This window comes from Polypterus senegalus, chromosome 10 (genome assembly GCF_016835505.1).
Source record: "Polypterus senegalus isolate Bchr_013 chromosome 10, ASM1683550v1, whole genome shotgun sequence".
In the NCBI taxonomy this organism is placed as follows: domain Eukaryota; kingdom Metazoa; phylum Chordata; class Cladistia; order Polypteriformes; family Polypteridae; genus Polypterus; species Polypterus senegalus.
In genome coordinates this window covers 88,191,837-88,214,179 of record NC_053163.1, presented here as the reverse complement: position 1 = coordinate 88,214,179, position 22,343 = coordinate 88,191,837, and the positions used below count along the sequence as shown (strand labels likewise).

General features: G+C 37.4%; 1 protein-coding gene across 3 annotated transcripts in view; it reads left to right on the top strand.

Annotated features, from left to right (window-relative positions):
* The first annotated feature begins 4,195 nt into the window (after positions 1–4,195).
* LOC120537300 (beta-arrestin-1-like) overlaps positions 4,196–22,343 on the top strand; it is a 32,870-nt gene continuing 14,722 nt past the window's right edge. The window contains exons 1-7 of one of the 3 annotated variants that reach the window (XM_039766142.1): positions 4,196–4,494; positions 9,186–9,233; positions 15,973–16,003; positions 16,773–16,833; positions 17,022–17,066; positions 19,487–19,683; positions 20,651–20,710. In XM_039766142.1, the coding sequence (XP_039622076.1) occupies positions 9,223–9,233; positions 15,973–16,003; positions 16,773–16,833; positions 17,022–17,066; positions 19,487–19,683; positions 20,651–20,710 (405 nt within the window). In that variant the 5' untranslated portion in view covers positions 4,196–4,494; positions 9,186–9,222. The remainder of the gene's footprint in view (positions 4,495–9,185; positions 9,234–15,972; positions 16,004–16,772; positions 16,834–17,021; positions 17,067–19,486; positions 19,684–20,650; positions 20,711–22,343) is intronic. The other 2 variants (XM_039766141.1, XM_039766140.1) reach the window with 2 other exon arrangements.

Sequence of the window (22,343 nt, the reverse complement as noted above, 5' to 3'; positions counted from 1 at the left end):
TTCTTTTGTTACCTGTGTGGCCTGTCATTTCTTCATCTTTTGGCAGAACAAAGATGAGTGCTGAAGGCTGTATCACCTGGACAATTTTGTGCTGAAATGTTATTTATTGCATTGAAACAAGGTAGAAACAACTGCAGAATAATAAGAATATATATTGCTCATCACAAGTTTGCCAAGAACATGCCTAGATTTTCTTCTATAGTTCTTGAAAATGTCCTGTAAACAGTTATGTCCCATTTCTATTGCATTCCCCACCATAACTCAAACATGATGATTTCTTTCTTGAGATCCTGCACGAATTATCAGCAGCAAAACAGGCATGAACATTACTGTGTTTAGAGTATTCTTCTGTAAAATACCAAGTCATTTGTCTAAGAGCTGAAGTTGAACTACACAGCATGTTATAATTTTCCATAAAAATTCCAAAAAAAGAATGGAAACCATGGAGGAAAGACCTGACCACTCACAAATTCAAAATTAATTAAACTGGTTTAAAAAGTCACAAATTAAACTAAAAAAAAATACTATGAATTTAAAACAAAGGAAGTAAAAATTGAAAATTGTAAGGAAACAAGAAAAAATATAACACAAATTTCAAAAGGACAGTGTTAATAATATAGGCAAAGCTCAAGGGAAAAATGGCAACAAAAATAAAATAAAAAAGGAACAGTGCAAGAATGTTTAAATGTTAAATTTAAGCAAAATAATCAAAACAGAAAAGGAGGCAATAAGAAAATAACAAATTAAAACAAAAATGACAAAATACAAAAACAGGGCATAGACACAAAAGAAGCCAAAATTGAAAAAGATCCAAAAGACAAGAAAATACAAAACTAGAATCCAAAATAACCACACCGATACTTTGGGCTCGAAGGCACAAACAGCGGGATGCGGACCTCTTCCTTCCCAGAAAGCAGCGGGTTTGTTGCCGTGTCCCTCCTTGGCTACCGTCATGCGGAAGTCATCTCATAGGCGCTCTGGCTTCGACAGGAGCAGGCCGTTGTCTTCGGGGCAGTCTCCTTTTTCCCTCGGAGCCTCCGGGTGATCTACCCCGAGGTACATGCAAGGAACAAAGTGAGTAATAATAAATGGATTAACGTTCCCGGCCCTTACCTCAGAGCGATCGGTGGGTCCTGGAGGTTTCTCCAGACTTGTAAGGCCGCTCCTTGACTCCTCCCGAGCGTCGGCCATTGCACCTAAGGTGCTCCCGCTGGCGTTGTCGCTCTGTTTGCCCTTCCTCTTCCCCATTTTGGACTTGGAATTTTCAGGTTTCAGCGATGTTGTGGTGATTCCTGATGCCGTAGTCTTCTCGGGGTTCTCTTCCCACAGAAAATTTTTGATTCATGTTCTCCGCTATAGATGCTGGAGTATCCTGCCGGCTACGCCACTGTGGTAGATAGGGGGCGCTCTTGCTCACTTGAACACTTGTCCTCGACTCCAGATACCAGGTAAAAGTCCAAATACTAACTTTATTCAATCTCCACAGTGCACAAAGCACCCTCTCCTCCACAATACTCATACAATAATCACTAAGAAACACAATAATACAATCCTCCACTCCCAGATGTGTTGCCACCCTTCCACCCAGCTCAGCTCGCTGTCTGGGAGCTCCCACAGTCCTTTTATATCTCCTGACCCAGAAGTGTTCCTAATACCCAGTCCATGTGACTCTCAATCACTTCCGGGTCAGGTACAAGTTCTTTTTTTCACCCCAGAAGCACGTCAATCCTCTTGTCCACGTGTGCTACCGGGGCGTAGGGAAAATAACCATTATTCCTCCCTGCAGCATCCCCTAGTGGCCCCCATGGCATCCAGCAGGGTTGCGCATTAAAACTATATTGTCCATGATGCCCTGCTGGTCTTCTGGGGACCTCCATACTGCAAGGAGGGCTCCACCTGGCGGCTTGGGGGTATTGGCCGGGATAATGGGCCGGCCATTCACCACAATATCTAACATGTACAAACATTCCAGTCAAAACATAAGAGGAGTAAAAAGACATAGATAGATAGATAGATAGATAGATAGATAGATACATAGATAGATAGATAGATAGATAGATAGATAGATACATAGATAGATAGATAGATAGATAGAAAAAACACACACCAGAAAGAAAAATTAAAAAGAAAGAAGACTTCTGACTTGGTTGTCACTGCAGTCCCAGTGAGGCACTATGCAGGCATATTGCTGTTGGTATAAAGGAGCCCCAGTAGCGTTTCCTGACACACTTCTGCTGAATAATTTGTTGGCCGAAAGTCCTCAGTGTTAGTCAGTCACAGAAAGATTGTGCAGCATTGCTCATAATGGCACTCAGCCCTCAATTCTGTCCTTTGCAAATGTGCCTACAGCCTTTAGTCAAAGATACATTTTCTACTATGAACAAATGAATTGAGGGAGTATTATGAAGACATAAAGGTTAACACTGTTGCATCACAATTCCAGTTGAAAGTGTATGACTCCTGAACTGTTCACTGCTTCTGTGGTGTTTTCATATATTCCCTTTGTGTTTTGTTTAAATATAAACACATTTTTCTGCCATATCAAAAAGACAAGCATATTAAGTTAATTGGCAATTCTAAACAGGCCATTTGTGGGTAAGAGTGACCTGCAGTCGGGTGGTGCCCTGTCCAGGTACTTAATACTCCTTGAGATGGCTCACCTTCACATAAACCTGAACTAGAATAAGTAGGTTAGTTTATAAATGGATGAACAATTTGGAAATACCTGACCAGATGAGCCTCACAGTAAGGAGGTCTGGGTTCACTTCCCTGGTCCTCCTGCATGGATTTTGCATGTTTTCCCCGTATCTGTGTGGGTTTCCTCCAAGTGCTCCATTTCCTCTCACAGTCCAAAGACATGCAGGGTAGGTGCATTGGTGATCCTAAATTGTCCGTAGTGTGTTCTTGGTGTGTGTGTGTGTATTTGTTTGTGTGTCCTGAAGTGGGCTGGCTCCCTTTTTCTTTGTTCCTGCCTTGCGCCATGTTTTGGCTGGGATTAGCTCCAGCAGACCCTCCCGTGACCCTGTGTTAGGATATAGCGGATTGGACAATGACTGACTGACTGACCAGATGAAATAATAATTTAGTGTATTTGAAGAAAATGTTTAGCATTTACAAATAAATGTGAAGACTGTATTTTCATTTGGCCCTGACTTCCTAATGTTAAAAAGACAGTCAGAATTGGGGGCCTAAATCTGTTCTACTGATACCTGAATGTTCAGTTTCAACCACACACCAAAATGTTGCTTCCAGCTGTTTGCAGTGAATTCACCCAGCAGAGATATACGCAGTGTATCTTATCAAAACTCTTCACAGACTGTTGCCGTTCTTCAGAATAATGCCATTTTGTTTGGTCAAACCAGCTGATTGTTCTCTCTGTGTGAATTATGCCTTGGTGTTTTCCATATACAGTGAAGACTATTCAGACAGGTGTCAAAAACTGTGGTAGAGATGCAAGGAAAACAACAGAGCAGGTCCTGCCCCGGGGCAAAGAATAATGAGACCTCTTCTCACCTCTAATCTCATGCAATATTCCATAGATAGGACAAGCTGCTAGCACTATTGAAATGACATACAGAAGACTGAGAAATAAATAAAAGAAGCAAGTATCCTAAAGCATTTGAAAATAGATAGTCTTCTGGCATGCGGTGGGCTGGCGCCCTGCCCGGGGTTTATTTCCTGCCTTGCGCCCTGTGTTGGCTGGGATTGGCTCCAGCAGACCCCCGTGACAAAGTGTTGGGATATAGTGGGTTGGATAATGGATGGATGGATGGATAGTCTTCTGCCTTTTTTGTTAAATGCTGAGGCTACGGTGCATCCATCACATAGGCTAGCACATCATTCCAAATTTTAGCACAACAAGCATCAATCATTGTACAGCCTTTTTGACAACTTTGTTAACCATCAGAAAATTATGCCCAATTCTTCATAGCATTTATTTTAAACATTAAAAATCCTTTTTTATGTTCAATACATTTTCAGAAAACACTACATTTATTGATGGTTAGTAAAAAAAAACTGTGTCTCTCTTTCATAAAGCAGCTCATTTTAAAAACAATTACTGCATGCTGTAAAATTGCTTTTCTCATTAAGAACTCTCTGAATACATTTATTGATTTTTCCCGAAGGAAATCAGTAGGCAAAAGCAAATGACAGACCACTTATTTTTTTCTGATCTCTGCCCTCTTTGACAGCCACCCAGGCGACACATGCTCACATAGCTTCTCCCATTTTGAACTAATCCTCATCGTAACACACTTATTTTTAAACACAGTGCTGCTAAAATGCAGACAGCTAATAGAGTAAGAGGATTGAAAGGAACGACAGTGCTAGAACAGGTTGGGTAACACTTGAAGAGGAGGAAAACAGTGGGGTATAAAGAGACGAAAGTGACACAGGAGCGCTACCAGTCCTCAGCACAGCACTGAAGGATTTACACCCCCATCCTGGAAAGGAGCCGTGCAATTTAGGACAACAGGAGATCTCTACTGCCAGGTAACACAAGACTGTATTTGTGAAGTCAGGCTTTGATGAATCGAATTTTTCTCTTACATTTAAGTGTTTTTAAACTGTGAGTCTATTATCTTTTTTTGATATCCTGTTTTAATCCTCACCACAGAAACTATCCTACGGGCATATTTTGACAGTAACATAATCTAATGAAGAGTAATTCTGATCCTATTGCTCTAATCTGAGCAACGGTCTCCTCCACAGGATAAAAACACAATTACATGCAATTGGCAGTGCAGTTCCTGTTTTGCATGTCTGTGAGCTGAAGGTACAGCCATTTGCAAACAAGGGTAAATAAAGCAAAACCATTTAGTCATTGATTCCAGGATAAAGATGTTTTAAATGCTTTCTTCCGTAGTACTACATTAGGTAGATTAATTTAAATTAAAACTGTAAAGTGCAAGAAGTGAAAAAAAGCATTGGTCCTTAGTACAATGAAATGAAACGAAGGGAATATTGCAGAAAGGTAGCCTTTCAGCTGAAGTCTTATTCTGTTTTGATCCTACAAACCCTGTTAGGAAGAAGAGGTATTTTAAAAACAATATTCAATCAGTAAAGCAGTCTAAGTATTTTAGCTGTGACAGGATTGGAAGCGGTGCCACAATAACAGTGCAGCACCATTTTAGTCACTTGGAGCTTTACAGCAACATGATGCTGGGTAATTACCAGCCAGATTCACAGATTCACTAAATAAATGGCTGCAACATTATGCTGCTACTATTATAACTTATTTTTGCAATTATCTGACTTTGCACTGAATAAAAATAAGGTGGCAGAAGCAATGTTGGGGTATCTGTGGTTATATGAAAGTGGTAAATGCTTTCAGGAAGGACATTGCTACGTATGGTGTGGGGGAGGGGAGAGAACATGGTGCTTGGTTTACTGTATTCAAATCCATCTTGTCGCATTCACTCGAGAGCTGCTTTTGTTTTAAAAATATGCCTCCATCCAATGTTTATGTAAGTGTTCATTACTTCACTGCCATTTGCATACACTCAAATATTAAGGTTTGCAGTTCAAAATCAAAGAAATGAGCATTCATGTGACAGTGATTATCAGGTCTGCATTATGGGTGGTGATGACATTCTATTACAATAATGGAAACTAAGTTGTTTATGAATATTTAGGAATGGGAACCCCAATTAAAATCTGAAAATGGGGGAGTGACAAGTGGTCAAGAGAACTGATGAAGATCAACGGTGCAGAACTTGAAAAAATGCCATGATAATTGTTAATTTCTGCACAATTTAACTAGACCTTGCCTATCCAAAAATGAGAAATTTAAAAAGAAATTCAAAAAAGTTCTTTCCCACAAGCTACAGATTAAATTTACAGATGTACGGTGTCACTGTATTGCCAAGGCTTGCAATGCTCCCTCACCATTACCACGTACTAATGGACTGAAGTCCATTCCCAGCCAATGTCTATGTGATTTAAAAAAAAGGTAAATGCTTGAAAACTTTATTAGTCATGAACATGTTGTTTGCACCAAATTGTAGAGCTACCCTTAATTTTTTCCTGATCTTGGTACTTGAAAGCTATAAGCATTGCCATGTCTACCATCAATAATGATAAGCTACAAAGGATCTGGAATGAATTAGACTACAGGATTGATATCTGAATATTTGTATGATTATGAAAACACTTTGAGAGGTCCTTTACAAATTGGCTTAGACTGCAAATGCTTTGTTACTGAGTTTTACCATTCAGTTCATTTTTAATCACCCCTTACGTTTGTCATAAGAAAGTCTTTTTTTTTTCATCAGCCTGAACTAATACACTTGTTAAGGAATATGCTTACCAAAGGTTTAAGACAGATGTGTCATACCAGACATCTTTTTCGGGTCAGACAAGAAAATTAATCAATCTACTTAAGGAACATGGTCTGCGAAATTATTCCATTATTGTTTTGTTTATAATATGCCTAAGAAATAAGCCATAAAAATTCCCTTCACAAGTGTCATTTAAACATGTATATCCCCATGTAACCTTGTTGCCCGTACGATAGGTTTCTTTGTAGATTTATTTAGCTGTCTGCTCTTTTTATCTTCCTTGGTTTACTCTCTCTTGTTTTCATGTTAGCTGCTCTATAAGCAGCTCATCCACGTGAACAAGAAAGGAGCAGCTCAGCCACTTTAATCCCTGCTGCCGAGATAATACAAAGCTACAGTGAGACATTAATCTCATCAACAAAGATTAACTCCTCCAGATTTAGATTATTAAACATAGTAGGGTTATGATCATCTGGCCACTTTAAGGCTCTGGCAGCATGTGCTGGATTTCACGAGGCTAATGCCCACCTGTGATATCATCTGTCCTCTATCTGCACTCGGAAAGTGCTACTTAGCAGATTTCCTCTGTGTGCCAGCTACTGTGGCAGATGTATAAGTAATGTATTGCCCACTAAAAGGGAGGGATGTAGAGGTAGGTGTGCACAGCTATAAATACTGTTTAGAATTTATGACATCCTTCACTTTGCAAGTTTTTGCTAGACATTTACATTTATTTACTTAGCAGATAAAAATCCAAAGCAAGTCAACATAACTGTTTGGAAACGTGTTACAGGACAAGGGTACAAATTGATTTCCACAGCTGAAAAGCTCAAAACAAAATATAACCTTATTTCAATTTTTAGATATAGAGAAGCATAACAGCTAATATCACATACAGTAGAAGTTTACCCGAGAAGAGAGTCTCCAAACACTTCTTGAGCTCATCAGAGGAAATCAGAGTTTCGAATCAAGGTGGGCAGCTCATTCTTCCAGCCACAAGCTACACATGAAAAAAGTCTGGATTGAGATTTAATACTATCTATAGGTGGAATCACCAGATTCCATCCTCAGCATATGCGAGTGGTCGAGAAGGAGTTTTGAACCTCACAACTGTCTCCATGCATATGGTGCAGACCCACTGACTTCTCTGTAGGCGATCATAATGGATTTCAACTACAGGAAGCCATTGTACTGATCTGAAGAGAGGAGTGACATGAACACCAGACGTGTAGCTGCATTTTCAATCATCTACATTGACTTGGTGACACATGCCAGTGCACTTACCAGCAGAGAGTTTCAGTAGTCATCAACAGACATCTTAGAAGATAATTCCCTACAAAATAATAAGCAGTATACTATAAAACTGTATTCAAAAAGACATCAGGAGGCACTGCAAAGATGTAAATGTAGTTCAGGAGAAATTATAGCATCACTGGTACAGACAGGATTACGTCTACAAAACAACATTCTGTATTCACAGTTGGCTTTGACAGACTTTATAAAGAAAACAAATAAAGCCATTGGTTATTTAAAGTCACAGGTAAATGTAATACATACGCAAGGTGAAGTGTCCCATTATGTCTTTCTGTATTATCTTAAAAGGTCATAAATCAGATTTGGGCAGAAATTATACAGATACTGAGTTCCTAAGAAACACTTAAATATAAGAACATTTTTATCTAAATAATATTTCTGACAACAGTAACAGATTACATGAATAACGGTTACATAATATGTTGAAGTATTATAGTTTTTGGGATTACAAATACAAGACCTGAAAGAATAGATTCTTCCAATGTAACACAACAATGTAATAAAATACTGAAATTCCTCTTACCACCACCTCTTCAACCACAATACTATAATAAATCCTTTTCTTTTTTATATCTTACTCTACTTATAAAAATACCCGACCAGTTAAGTCATTATCTTATTTTGTACGGATATTTAAAATTTCCAAACCAGTTTTTGGATATTAACCCCTTTTCACTTTGGCAGAATGATTTTCAAGAACTTTTTATAGCAAGGAGCTCCCAGCTACACTTTACATTCACTGCAGAATTTTGTAGTGTGTGTTCTTTCTTAATATGTTTAATAATCATCTGCAACTATTTGATATTAGGAACACAAACCTGGAAGCCACTCTGGAATATATAGCAAATGTAATATTAGTTGATAATTGGGTGAATCCATCCATCCATCCATCTATTATCCAACCCGCTATATTCTAACTACAGAGTCATGGGGGTCTGCTGGAGCCAATCCTAACCAGCACAGGGTGCAAGGCAGGAAACAAACCCTGGGCAGGGTGCCAGCCCACCACAGGGTGCACACACACACATCCACACACCAAGCACATACAATTTAGGGACAATTTAGAGTCGCCAGTCCACCTAACCTGCATGTCTTTGTGTTTACATAAAGAACCATTGACACATGGAATACATTAGAATGTGTGGTAGTGTGTGGGACTTTGGGGACCTGGAGATCTTAACTCAGTTAGAATTAGAATTGGAAAGCTTGTTGGACTGAAAGGCCTGTTCTTGTTACAATATTCTGTTGTTTTCAAATATTCTAATAAACATTTGTTTTCTCACCTTTTTGACTTTAAGCAAGCAGTTTAGCCTCCTAGTGCCAACATCCAACTGTAAGCCTCCCTAAAGACATTGGATTTAACTGAGATATTGAAACTTTTCACTTATGTCATGCTAATGGTTTTATCTTCGTAAGTGTTACATGAGTTCACAATGAAGATTAAAATGAAAGTACGAAATACCCTTAAAATAAATGTTGCATACCACTGATAACCCATGAAATGTTTCTGCTTAACACAGAAGCGCTCTCTAAAGTCTATAAAAAGCTTAACCCCTATTTTAATGATATTCTTTCTTGTTGACTTTCCAGCAGAGGCCACATATATATTCAATCACTCCAAAGAAACATGTCTGCAAAGTAAGTACCTTTGAATAATTCTGTTTCATTCATGCTGTGGGTTTAGGTACTGTCTCCCTGCAAACCTGTAATGGGCAAAGCAAGTTCAGAAGGTAGACCTATGGTTGGATAAATTAATAAAGAATTACTAAAATAAGACTGAAAACAGTGTATGGAATATTAAAATAGCACCTAATAATTTGAGAAAAATGGTACTGTTTGAAAGAACAATAGTAATTAACCCATATAAAATACATTTCATAAAACATGAATGTATTAAAATAAATAAAACAGGTAAATACAGTTTTTTAATCATATTTTTAACTTCTTAAATGCAGTGTGATTAGTATGTGAGATATAAAACAACAATCCCTCTTTTTATTTTTATTTTTTTATGTAAACTATTGATATAATTGTATGGGTGCATTGGTGCAGCAGTTACCACTGCATCCTCATGGATATAAAGTTTTGAATTTAATAATGGTCTGAACTTGCTCCAAATTTCTATGTGTTTTTATTTGCATATATTCTGTTTTCCTCCGATATCTTAAAGATTTAGAGTCTCATTTATAAAACTTTGCATGGATTTGGGGATAGAAATTTACACACCAAAAAGTTGGAAAAAATTATGCAAAAAAAATTATATGAATTAAACCTGCAGTAGGCACAATCACAATCGTCTCACAAATTTATGTACATGAATGCTTCTCAAACCCCACCCTGAAACAACCATATATAGACTATGTTAATCAAACTCATACATATTCAGTCACATTGCTGCAGACATTCATTGGCTGCTAGAGTAGCCTCCCAAAACATCACCATCCTATGCCGCTATCCACAACTGATCATGGAAGCAAGTGCAACAGCCTTTCTTCATATTCTGGGAATAGGGAATGGCGCAAGGCACCAGCGTCTAAGCGTGTAGGCACTATCACCTGACACATGTAATGACATGATTGATGTTACAATGAATAATATAGCTTGTATGAAACAGCTGATTACCTTACAAACAAGTCAGCCATGGCAAACATTGTCTTCAAGTTTTACTTTGCCTTATAAGAAATGATTCATGGGCAGGTCCATCTTGGCATCACAGATGATTTGTGCGTTAATGGAATAAATTGCTCCGATAAGATTAGGAAAACTGGGCATAGTTGCAAATTGCCTTTTTATGTTAACATTTATTTTTTTGGCAAAAACATGTTATGTTTTATGTATGTGCACCCACACCATACAAAATTTGAATGTAGCACCTCATCAGTAGTTTAAGCCTTTCCAGCACAGCAGGTGTGATAGAGTAAAGGTTGGCTATGATATTCCAGATCTGTTGGGCAGTTCCCTGAGAAGTGACAATTGGTAACCTACAGTATATGAACTGTTGAAAAAACAAATAGAGATTTTTCAGTGCAAAAAGAGCAGCATTGGCCCTCTAAAAAGGGACACTAAAATAGAGCCCCTTACAACATATTCATAAGTTTTGAGGTTTAATTATTTTATCACACCAATCTCATTATTATAATGGATTGCTGATATGAATTATTATGTGTTTGGTTCATCATTTAGCCAGTTTGTTTGCATTTTCTTACTTAATCAAGGGTGTCATCATTTCCCAGTTGTGTACAGATGGATCAGAGTTGCTATCCATTCAAGAAAGCTATCCTGTCAAGTTTTCTTTTATAAATGCCAGCTTTTGAGTGAAAATTGTACTGTATATAGACAATCTGAGCCTCTTTTGTGTGTATGAAAGTTTTATAAATCTGACCCCTGTAGGTTAGATTACCTGTGGTTTCCAAATTTACTTTTACTAATTTATTTATTTAATTATTGATGTTGTTTACAATGCGTCCCATATTAGCATCACCACAGTGTTTTTCAGGATCGCCTCCATTGCAAACCTTGGATGTGCCTGCTCTGTGAGTTGAACGTGCAGGTATTTTGTAACACGTTACACGTGAATTTTAACACTGGTGTGTGACATAGCAGTGGCTGATGTTTAATAGAGGCGATCTGATGCTGCTGAGTTGTTAGCTTTTTCCTGGTCCTTTCAAGAACCTGCTAGACACCATCTTCATAACATTCGTTGCCGTGACTTTCCTGAAAGTTGATACTTTCTTGTTTATTCAGCCTGCTTGTATTTTATATCTTGGGCAGTTAGCCTTGATATTACCTCCTATATGTTACAATATAGGCATGCTCAAAATTATTTCCCTGTAATTTTATTGCTATCTAGAGATTAATGTTATTCATTATTTTGTTTATATTTTGAGTGATGCTTCTCAATTGCATCGCCAACTTAATGGCTTGACATGTTTTTTAGCACTGCAATCTATCTATGCCTGATGTCTGAACTTTACAAAAAAAAAAAAATGAAGGCTATCCCAAACATAATGACATTTTCTAGTGTTTATTCTACTCTAAAGAATTTCAAGAAACCAACAATGAGCCATTCCAAACACCTCAGTGACTGATTTAGTTATTTTCATGTGTGACTCTTACCATTAAAATGATTATGCTCCTGTTTTGTGGCTTTTACTTTAGTTTTGGTAGCACAATGACAGAAGTGCTGATGTGGGGGCTAGACATTGTGATATCTCATTTAAGGTTAGTTTCTGTACTGCATCCAGTACAGCTAATCTGTGAAAGGGTTAAATTCAGCTAGATTGTTCCAGTACTTAGCAGGCTGTAAAAATAAATATAATATGAAATCAAGGCCCTAGCACACTGTAAAAAATTACACCTCACACTTTGCTCCCCACCAGCCTTGGGGCTTGTGATGAGGCAAACACCCATTTTCATCTGGAAATGTTTTGACATGATTTTATTTTACTTGGAACACAAAGACCAGCACCATGATTGTTTTGATGGTGAAAAGTCAGAGGGGGACCATGGTAGAGAACAGTATGCATGCAACCATACTCTGTTTTATTAAAGCGTCCTAGTATAGCAATATGTTTCTGATTTTTTTGTTCACACCTGGACAGAGGATGTGTGCAGCCATATTGAGGAGAACAAAGACTAATCTCAGTGATTAGTATGAGTTTTTTCATAAATTGAAAACTACTGAAAACTGTTAGACAAAAAATATTTAAAATCATTGTGTGTGTTAAATGTGTGTGCTTCCATTAATTTGCAACATTAGAAGCAGCAAGATTCTTTGTATCTGCATATTGTCACTGTGAACCTAATAATAGGCAAACAACAGCATGAATGAAGATGAAGCACAAACCGAATCTTTGAAATAACAAAGTTCTCTAGACAGAGGAAAAAGAACAGGTTTTTGTATACCTCCTTCACATCTCTCTGTAAGCGCTGGATTACCAATACTAGGTTTACAAGAACATGCAAAATTAGAACCAATGTAGAGCTGAAGGTTGAATTCACTAGTGAAATACTGGGATGGTCTAATCCAGGCCCTTTGAATATAGCGTGGCCTTAGAAACACAAGGAATTATCTTTGAAAACTATTTAAATAAAAACATTAAACAGTAATGTCAACAGAATTAATGCAGAAGTCCTATTGGCCCCATATGGGCTCACATTTGACAGAAATTGGCTGTCCTATCTGATGAAGAAGGCTGCTGAACTGCTCTTCTCCCTGATTTTGTTTTGTGAGGAATGAGCTTGGACTAAAACACTGGCACTTCCTTTCAGCTGTGTTTTGCCCCAGGCCCCACCTTTAATGGACATGTAAAGGGACAACTGTCCAGGCAAATAATATTAAAGGGGAAATAACCAAAAAATCTAAAGTCTAAAGATACCAGAAAAGACATTATGGAAATTAAGTGATTTAATCTAAAATGCAAAGTAAGAAATACAAACATAAAGTGTCATGATCTTCAAAATCTCACAGAAATTCATTTTATCTTCCACTACTCTAAGAAAGAATGCAAAAATAAGTAAAGGGACCCAAAGCTATTGTGAAAAGGAACAGACTCGACACACGTAAAAAGGTTTGGGTCAGCCACCCGTATAATATTCCTAGCTGCAAGGGTTTCTTTTACATTCAACAGAGTTGTTGACAGTACAGAGTCCAAGACAGAACTGATGAAGATTGGAAAAGATGGAGGTTTTAAGTGGTCAAACAGGAAGTGATGTAGGGTGACTGGAAGTGATGTTTTTTCTGGCATCAGCCTGGGCGCCGGAACTGGAAGTGACATTCTTGATTCAGATAGGTTTTCACGTGGCTGGTCTGGTAGAGATAACAGGAGAAGGTTTAGTGCAGCCCGCCCTCTCCTGGACTGGCATGGAATTACCTTCACTTGGTCCACACAACGTCCCCCTAATCACATGTGTGTGACACCATGAAAGATTTTTTGCAGTAAGTATCTTCTCCCTTATATATATGTGGGACAGAATGTCACAGTACATTGCTTTACTTTCACTTCAATAACAATTGGCATAGTGCCTATGCAAAAACTAGGACACAAAATGGTGTTTCAAGGATACTGATAAAAAATATAAATGTAAATAATGTAAATGTAAAATTACAAATGTAAATGGTGCAAATAATCCTAAAAGTGACACAGACTAAACAACAGGAGGCCAAATGTAGGAACCATTATATCTCCTGTACCTTTTGCATGGTAATTTTTGTTATGTAACAGTCACTTAAAGGAATCGCTCAAGCATAATCATTATCTAGATTCTCTTTAACATTGAATATGGAGATTGTTACTATATGGTTTTATTTTGTGCTTTTTTAATTAGTTTTTTTTTTATATTTTGTACCAGTGATTCTATCTTTCATGTGTTTTGACCATATGAATGTTTTTTCATTTCCTTTAGATTTGCCTTTATAAATTTTGCTGTGTAACTACTGTGACCAACAAAATCCAGATAATGTTTAGAAAGGGGTTTTTTTATTAAACAATTAGGGAACACTCAGACCCCCATCCTAAAATTGGTGGTTTATGTGCATCTTTTACCTTCTTACTATCACAGAATTCATAGGTGACAGTCTGTGCAGGCAGGCTGCTCATGTTTGTTGTGCCTGCATGGTGTATCTGGCAGTTGATGATATTTTACAGTTAGTCATGGCGTGTCATCATTTCCCATGAGAAGAGCCCAAAGCCAAATTGAATTGCTAGAGTAGCCCACATCTCAATTTTTAGCTACAGGAGTGTGTATCACATCATAAGCTACTAAACAAGATCAAGGTTCAAGGCCCCATGGACTGCAAGTTTTTGCATGACAGATGAAAAACCCTTAGACTTTTGTATAGGAAGATTAAATATATATACTGTATATAAAAGAGTGTGAGAGAAAGGAGTGTACACAGTATAAATAAATTATTGACATCCTGGGCCTCCCAAACTTCAGTACACTGGCTTCCTCTTCTTTCTTTCCTTACATGTCATTGTTCCTGTCTTTCTTCATCCCCCAACTCCAAGCATTTTCAGTTGGGGAAAGTGAAGACCCTTGCAAAATAATTCTAGTAGTATTTCTAAAGCAACTTCAGCTTACAGGAAGCACTTCTGTTCCCAAATAGACTCTTACAAATATTACAGTTAACAAAAATCTCTAATGGAACCTTAAAGATTACAGCAAGAAAATTATGCATTTGAGTAGTGGTCTGTGGAATTACTACTCCTACAGAGCTCAACCCCAGCCAAGGATCTGTTGGCATGACATCCTGGTTGTGTAAAGGTTTCCCATCCAGGACACATACTGCCTTGCAGTTTCCTCTGTCCCCCTTCCACTACTGGATTATTGTGCATGTCCTTCTAAAGAATATTTTTGATGATTCTTTTGGATTAATGGAGTTTCCATTGAAATTACTTTATTCTTAATTTGTTATGTCAGTGTCTCAGTGGACTTACACTGGTTTGAGCTTAAACATGACTGGAAATGCTTTATGGAGTGGAGCACTGCAGTGTTTTCAGGAGCTTGGATTTCTTTTCTGAAGAAAGCCCTGGACTTGTGTCTTCCTGGGATTCAGATTATAGAGATTCAAATTTGAGTAGGTAATTGTCCTGGCAAGTAAAAAGAAAAGCAAATATTCCATCACAATCAATTTATATGTGTTTATTTGTTTGAGGAGAGATTAGCAGCTGTAGATCTTAGTGATCTGTACATAAATGTGCTTTATTTTCATGGAGTTGTTGATTGTGATTATGATGAATGATTTTTGATTTCTCAGGAGACATTTTGCTAAGAAAGACTGACAGGCCAGATGTAGTAAATCTATGCTTTGCCAGCTTTTTTAAAAAAAAAAAAACATAGGTGTCACTTGAGCTTTTTTATTCCCAATTCTAGTGGATTTCCTTCATAGGATCATAGTAGACACTACTTTAAATAATCTGAATAAAATTCTACAACTTCAATTATATAAAGTGTTGTGTATCAAAAATGTTGCTAAAAATTTGTGGAAAAGAAACAGCAAGACAAAATAAAATATGTGATACTAAATATCTTTCCAGTTCTACTATTGTCATCTTTAAGTAGAACAGGAAGGAAAAAAACTGGACTTGTGTTCCCTTCTAATTAAATGCTGCCACCTTAAAAGCAATCAGTCTTTATAGAGTGTCTTGTAAGGTCAATACTATTCCACATGACAGCAAAAGCACATATTAGGCAGACTGAGTTGTGAGGCTGTGACCTGTCACTTTGTGCTGATAGCTCCATCTTTTGAACTACTAATCAACATTACCTATCAGAATAAATGCTTGAAAATTCATTAAGTGAGGTTGTGTACTTACCATGACACACTGGTGTAGTATATAATTATTCATCTTGCTTTTTATTTTTTCTTTCCCAGAGTCTACAAGAAAACTAGCCCCAATGGCAAGGTAAGAAAATTGATCTGGCTTATTTTACTGAAAATAAGCAAATGCAAAGCAACCACTGGACTTTTTCTACCTACTCCATTTCTCCTACATCCCAAGGACACATGTGTTACGTTAATTAGCCACAGTAAATTGAAAATCTTATATGTCAATGAGACATGAGAGGGACTGATCTCATCCAGGTTTGTTTTCTGTATTGTACCAATGTCACCAGGGTACTCCACAGTCATCTATGACCCTGAATTTTACTAAAGAGGTTTGACAATATTTGTGTAAGTAGCCTGAGATGAACTGGTCCAGGCTTGTTCCTGATACTATCGGGATATGCTGTGACCCTGAAATAAATTAAAAGGTGCAATAATGGATGGATACATCAATGGATGAAAACTTAAAGTGAAATTGATTTTCACTTAAAAGAGAGCCAACCTCTACAGCAGAAATTACAAAGGCATTTATATTCTGTTGCTGCTGCTATACTTACCTTTGGGGTGCCTCATCCAAAACATTTCTAGCTTTTATTCACAAAGGTTGACTAACTTGCATCTCTCTGGGAAGAGAATGAAACCCCTTCCAGAATCAGCCAGAAACAAGAGCATACCTGCATTGGATAGCAATGACCAGAGGGGGTTCCATAAAGTTTACAAAATAAAGTAAAACCCAATAAGTCTGACTACTCCTAAAATAGTTCTTAAACATCCAGAAGTTTGATCTCTATTAGATGTAACCTGTCTGACCCTGACTCTCCACATGTCCCTTCCTTTTTCTATTCCAGCTCTCTCTTTACCTGGGAAAAAGAGACTTTATAGACCATGTGGATTCAGTGGAGGAAGTAGGTAAGTGAGAGAACCTTTTTAGGTTGTATTCCTCTGGTGTATAACGCTAGAATGGATGCATTTTTATTCTGCAATACTTAAGTTTATTGTTGACTGGATTTAACTGTACAAGCCTCCGGAAATGACATAGATGCCAGTGGGACCAATATCAAAATAATCAGTTCTTACTGTTATATTTCTCCACATAGATGGAGTGGTCCTTGTGGATCCAGAGTATCTGAAAGACAGAAAAGGTGAGCTGTTTATTAATGTATTGCCTGTCTGTTCCTCAAGTCTCTATAAAGTCTTGATCAAGATCAGGTCTCCTCCCTTGCATCATTCAGTGTATCCAAGTGGCTGTCTTTTTTCTTTGCAGTCAACCTCTTTATTACTGGTTAATTATTGCAGTGTCACCTTTCTTACATTGACTTTTCATAGTACCTATTTCAACTCATTTTGCAAGTTCACAGTTCTGGCATGAAAGTTAGCACAGTCAAGTATTAAAGCTATGATATGTTAGATGTACTTTGCAGTGAACAACAAAGAATGAGTTGTTCTTTTGCAGAATTCCTTATTCATCACTTTGAAAATGGTTTGGGTAGAGAGGCCATTATAGATACAGTACATCAAACTGGAAAAATGCAGTTTTTAAATTTAAACTATGTAGCAAGATGGTACAATGTTTTGTCTTCATAGAGTAATATATTACACTACTTTCCCCTTTTGTATTATTAATGCGCCAGAATGCCTAAAATCTCACAGACTTACCACTGTTTATAAGGTATTGTACCATATAACTTCTCCCCCCTTCCCTTCTACATTTATAACTTCAGGCAATTATGTGTAGTAAAAGACAAGCAGAAGTTAAGTTACACTTTAAATAATGTATTATTGATAATATTCATAAATAATAACAATATGCAAAGTACAAGTGAATACTGACAACCATACAACCTGATAAAATGCTGATGTATAGTTTCAGATGGCACACAGACTTGTAGTTACTAGTTAAGGCACCATTTTTGGTCAGCTTTTTTCAGAACAGGCTGCATGCCTGTCTCAATGTGACTTCCGAGCTGTGCTGTCCATTGTTTTGCCCTTTTTAGTTCATGGTGTGTGAGATGCTCCTTCATCATTTGGTAAGAGAGAGACAGCGGGGTAAAGCAAGCAAATTTATAGATTTTCTGTTCAACTACTACAGCCAACAGGGCGTCTTGGTACATAAAAGCATCCGATACAAGCCAATTCCAAACATCCATATGTGGTATAGCGGATCCACAGTTCAGATCAAATGCCACTTTTTAAATAAATAGTTGCCATACTTATGGATTAGAGAGGAGGCATGGTAGTGTGACCAGAACAGTTCCTGGGTGAATTCATGATGCGGATAGTCCTCTCTTAAATGCACAGGTGAGGAGTCGTCTGCATCCGTAATTGTTGCCGGGAGCTGCTGATTGCCACACCTGATCCATGTCCCCGGAGCATTTATTAGTAGTGTGAGGCAGATGAAGGGGTGAGAAAAGAGAAAGAGAAGGAATGGTGGTTAATGGGGAAGAAGGAGGCAGGAAGGAGAAAGCCGGTGCGTGAGAGCGAAAGCAGATTGGACAGTACTGCAGCTGGTAGGAGAGCCCCAGAGGAGTGTTTGATAGATAGATAGATAGATAGATAGATAGATAGATAGATAGATAGATAGATAGATAGATAGATAGATAGATAGATAGATAGATAGATAGATAGATAGATAGATAGATAGATACTTTATTAATCCCAAGGGGAAATTCACATAATCCAGCAGCAGTATACTGATACAAAGAAACAATATTGTGGTGGGGGGCTGATTGAAGTGGTCGCTCCAGCTGAGCAAGTTTGGAGGAGCTGACTCCAGCCGTCTGGAGTTTTTTTTGTTTTTTCTGTCCCCCCTGGCCATTGAACCGTACTCTTATTCGATGTTAATGTTGATTTATTTTTTATAATTATGTCTTTCATTTTTCTATTCTTTAATATGTAAAGCACTTTGAGCTACTGTTTGTATGAAAATGTGCTATATAAATAAATGTTGTTGTTGTTGTTGTTGAAATGACCGATAGTGGAGTCGACTGGCCGCTGAAGGAAGCAGAGTGGTGGAGGCTTTGGGCGTGTTGAGCCCCAGCGTGAGCGCCCTGGCTGTAGGGGAAGGAACACAATTCTTGATCCGGATCAGAGGGCTACCGCACCAGTATTGAAGGGAACTGCAATTTCTCCTTATGATGGAGTGATATTCCATTCAGGGTAGATTCTTGCTCTGCCCCTTGTACTGAAGAAAAAAAATGGTTTCAATAAATTAGTGGATGGATGAATAAAGTAAAATTTATAAACAGGAATTCCTACATTAGTACTTCAAATCTAACATGGTTTAAACAGAGAAGACACAAACAGCCTATTATAGTAACAAAGAGATATGAATGATCAATTGAAATCCTAAATGGTTCATCCAATTAATTATTTTTTAGACTTTGAACCACACCAATAGGGAGATAATTAGTGCTGTAAACTGCAATAAAATCTAACTACACAAAATAAAGACTTTTGTTTATCTCCTTTCAAGGTGTACTGTATTGCAAATATTTTATTCTATTCATGAGATTGTCAGTTTGATGCTGTATTTTATTCTGGTTTGAATGATTTCTGTCTACAGTGTACGTGGTGTTGACATGTGCATTCCGCTATGGCCGGGACGACTTGGATGTCATTGGTTTGTCATTCAGAAAGGATATTTATGTGTCCACTATTCAAGTATACCCTCCTACATCAGAAGAGAAAAAACAAAACACAAGCCTGCAGCAGCATCTCATAAAGAAGTTGGGAGAATATGCCTACCCCTTCACTTTCACGGTAATCACATGCCTCCTGTTTTCCTTCTAACCCTTCTGAGTGTCAACATTCTTCTTTCAACACATTGGCTCCTTTGCCTTTAATTAAATGGTCGATATTTTTATGTACTGTTATATTCATCTTTTATTCTTTCTCCTCTGCCTCACTCATTTGTTTATCCTTCCATCCATCCATTCATCACAAAACACAATGAATAAAGTTTAAGTTTTGTGTGAGAAGGAATCAGTTATGGTAGTGGCACAGAGCAGGAGACTAATCCATTACAGGATTCACTATTCACTTATACACACTCATACAGAGTTAATTGAGATTTACTAATTAACATTAACTGCACATTTCTAGGATGTGGAAGAGAGAAACACATGGAAACACATGGGGAGACAAAACACGGCAAATAACTAAGCTGGGATTTCATCCTACAACTAAATTCTCCTTCATTTGTTCTTCAAAAATATTATCATTTCTTCTCTTTCTTCTGGTATTCATGTTAAATTTTGGTTGACTTCTCTCTTATCATTTTTTAAAACATGTTTCTATTTGCTCTATGCTCTTTATGGAATATTTGTTTTTGTTTCACTTATTTTTATACCTACCTCCATTAACCTTTCATTTTTTAGATTTTAATCATCTCTTCTATATCATGGGCTTGTTTAATTCTTAATTATTTTCTTCTCCAATTATGTTGGCAGAACAAGTTCACATGTATAGTGTAGACATTAAAACAAATTAATTTATCCATCTATTTATCAATTTTCTGAACCATTTTTTATACATTTAATGATAACATGAATCTAGCAGCTAATTGAGGATAGGATTCTGTCCTCTGCAGTGCACTCTTTGTCATACATTAACTTATAAAAGACCAATGTAGAATGTATTGCAATGCAGTTAACCAAATTTCAAATTCTTGAGGATGACTAAAAAAAACCTGACACACTGACACAAACCTGTTTTATTTTTATTTCAGATACCTACCAACTTGCCCTGCTCAATCACTTTGCAGCCTGGCCCTGATGATATTGGCAAGGTAAGAACCATCTGTCCATTTTCATTTTCCTGTTGTATTCGGAGTCACATTTTGATACTGTTTGAAATGAAAAAGAAAATAGTATCGACCACAGAGGATGCAAAAAGAACTTTTTTGCTTTGTCTAAAACATGAAGCAAGTAAAACCAAACTCAAGCAAAGATCCATCTCTGCTGTATGTACATACACTAATATACTGTATATCAAGTGCCCACTGATATTGGAAGCAGTTTAGTTCTATTCCTTCTCATATCTTATTCTCTAACTTCCACTTTTTTGGTGATGGTCACCCTTTTACCACCAGGAAACTCCTACTTCTGCTCAAGCTGAATGTTTTCTACTCAAGATCAACATCTTCTGATTGGGATTTTCATTAATACCTCAGTGAGAAAATAGCTTCTGTAACAACCTGAAAATCACATTTGAGGTCAGAGGATAACAAGGTTCTGCCAGTCCAAAGTATTCACCCAATGATCTCCTGGCCATACTTCAGGGATATTTCTTGTTTATTTAATTACAACCCAGGCTGCACTCTAAATATGACCGGACCTCAATGCTTCCCTAATGGACATGTTTGCTTCCATTTATAGGGTACAGAATATGGCCTGGCATTCAATGAGATAGTCTCAGTGTGGTCAGTGAAAGAAAGCTGTTCACTATTCATAACCCCAAGGCTGCATATTGACTTAGTTGGAGTAAGTAATAATGAGGCAAGATTTAAGAGATTGGGTGTTGAACAGACAGAATGGATGGGATAACGTGGAACTCCTTCATTTAGGATTCATAAACTAACATTACAGCCTACACATATGGTCCAGACTGTGTTAATATCAGTAAAACTATAGTTGGTGGGCTGAAATTTAAAAGACTGTGATCAGAACACTTGATATTTGTACTTTTTAGGTGTTTGGAAATATAATATTGTATGAAAACACTATAAATGACAGTATTAAAATTACAAGTTAGTTCTGTGAACAGACGGTCTGGGGCACTTTACTGAAAATTAAGCAAAATGCATTAATTGTGCATATTTAAATATAGAAGGAGTGTGAAATAAAGAAAAAAAATCCATTGGGGAAAGGATCTGTCAATTAATATTTCAGAAAAGGAGTGGAAGGCACCCATGTACAGAATATACTATAGCTCCACATGTGCATTCAATCATTCAATGTAAAATCTTTTATCGAGCACATTTATCTCATTTAAAATTGTCCAAAATGTTTCCAGGACAAGTTTTGACCTAGAGTTTTGAGCTAGAACATTGCAGTCTATCTCCAGCCCTACTGGGCCACATGTTCTGGGTGTGCACCAACTTAACAACATTCTGGACAAACATGTTTGCATGCCTATCTGACAGCCTTGCATTAACAACCATGTCTGGTGTACTCCCTGATGGAGGTAAAGTGCAGAAGGACAAAGAAACTGTAATTGCCTTTACTACACTACTAGCAGGTAGACTTATCTTATTCAACTGACGAATCCCACACCACCACTTTTAAGTCAGTGGGTAACTGTTGTCCTATACTACTTGAAATTGAGTTGCTTTGGTTGTTTGCTCGCCTCTCTTTCTCTTGAGAGGTAGTTTTGAATTTTGCTTTTCTTTGTTAAGTTTGACTTGATTGTATGGAATGTTA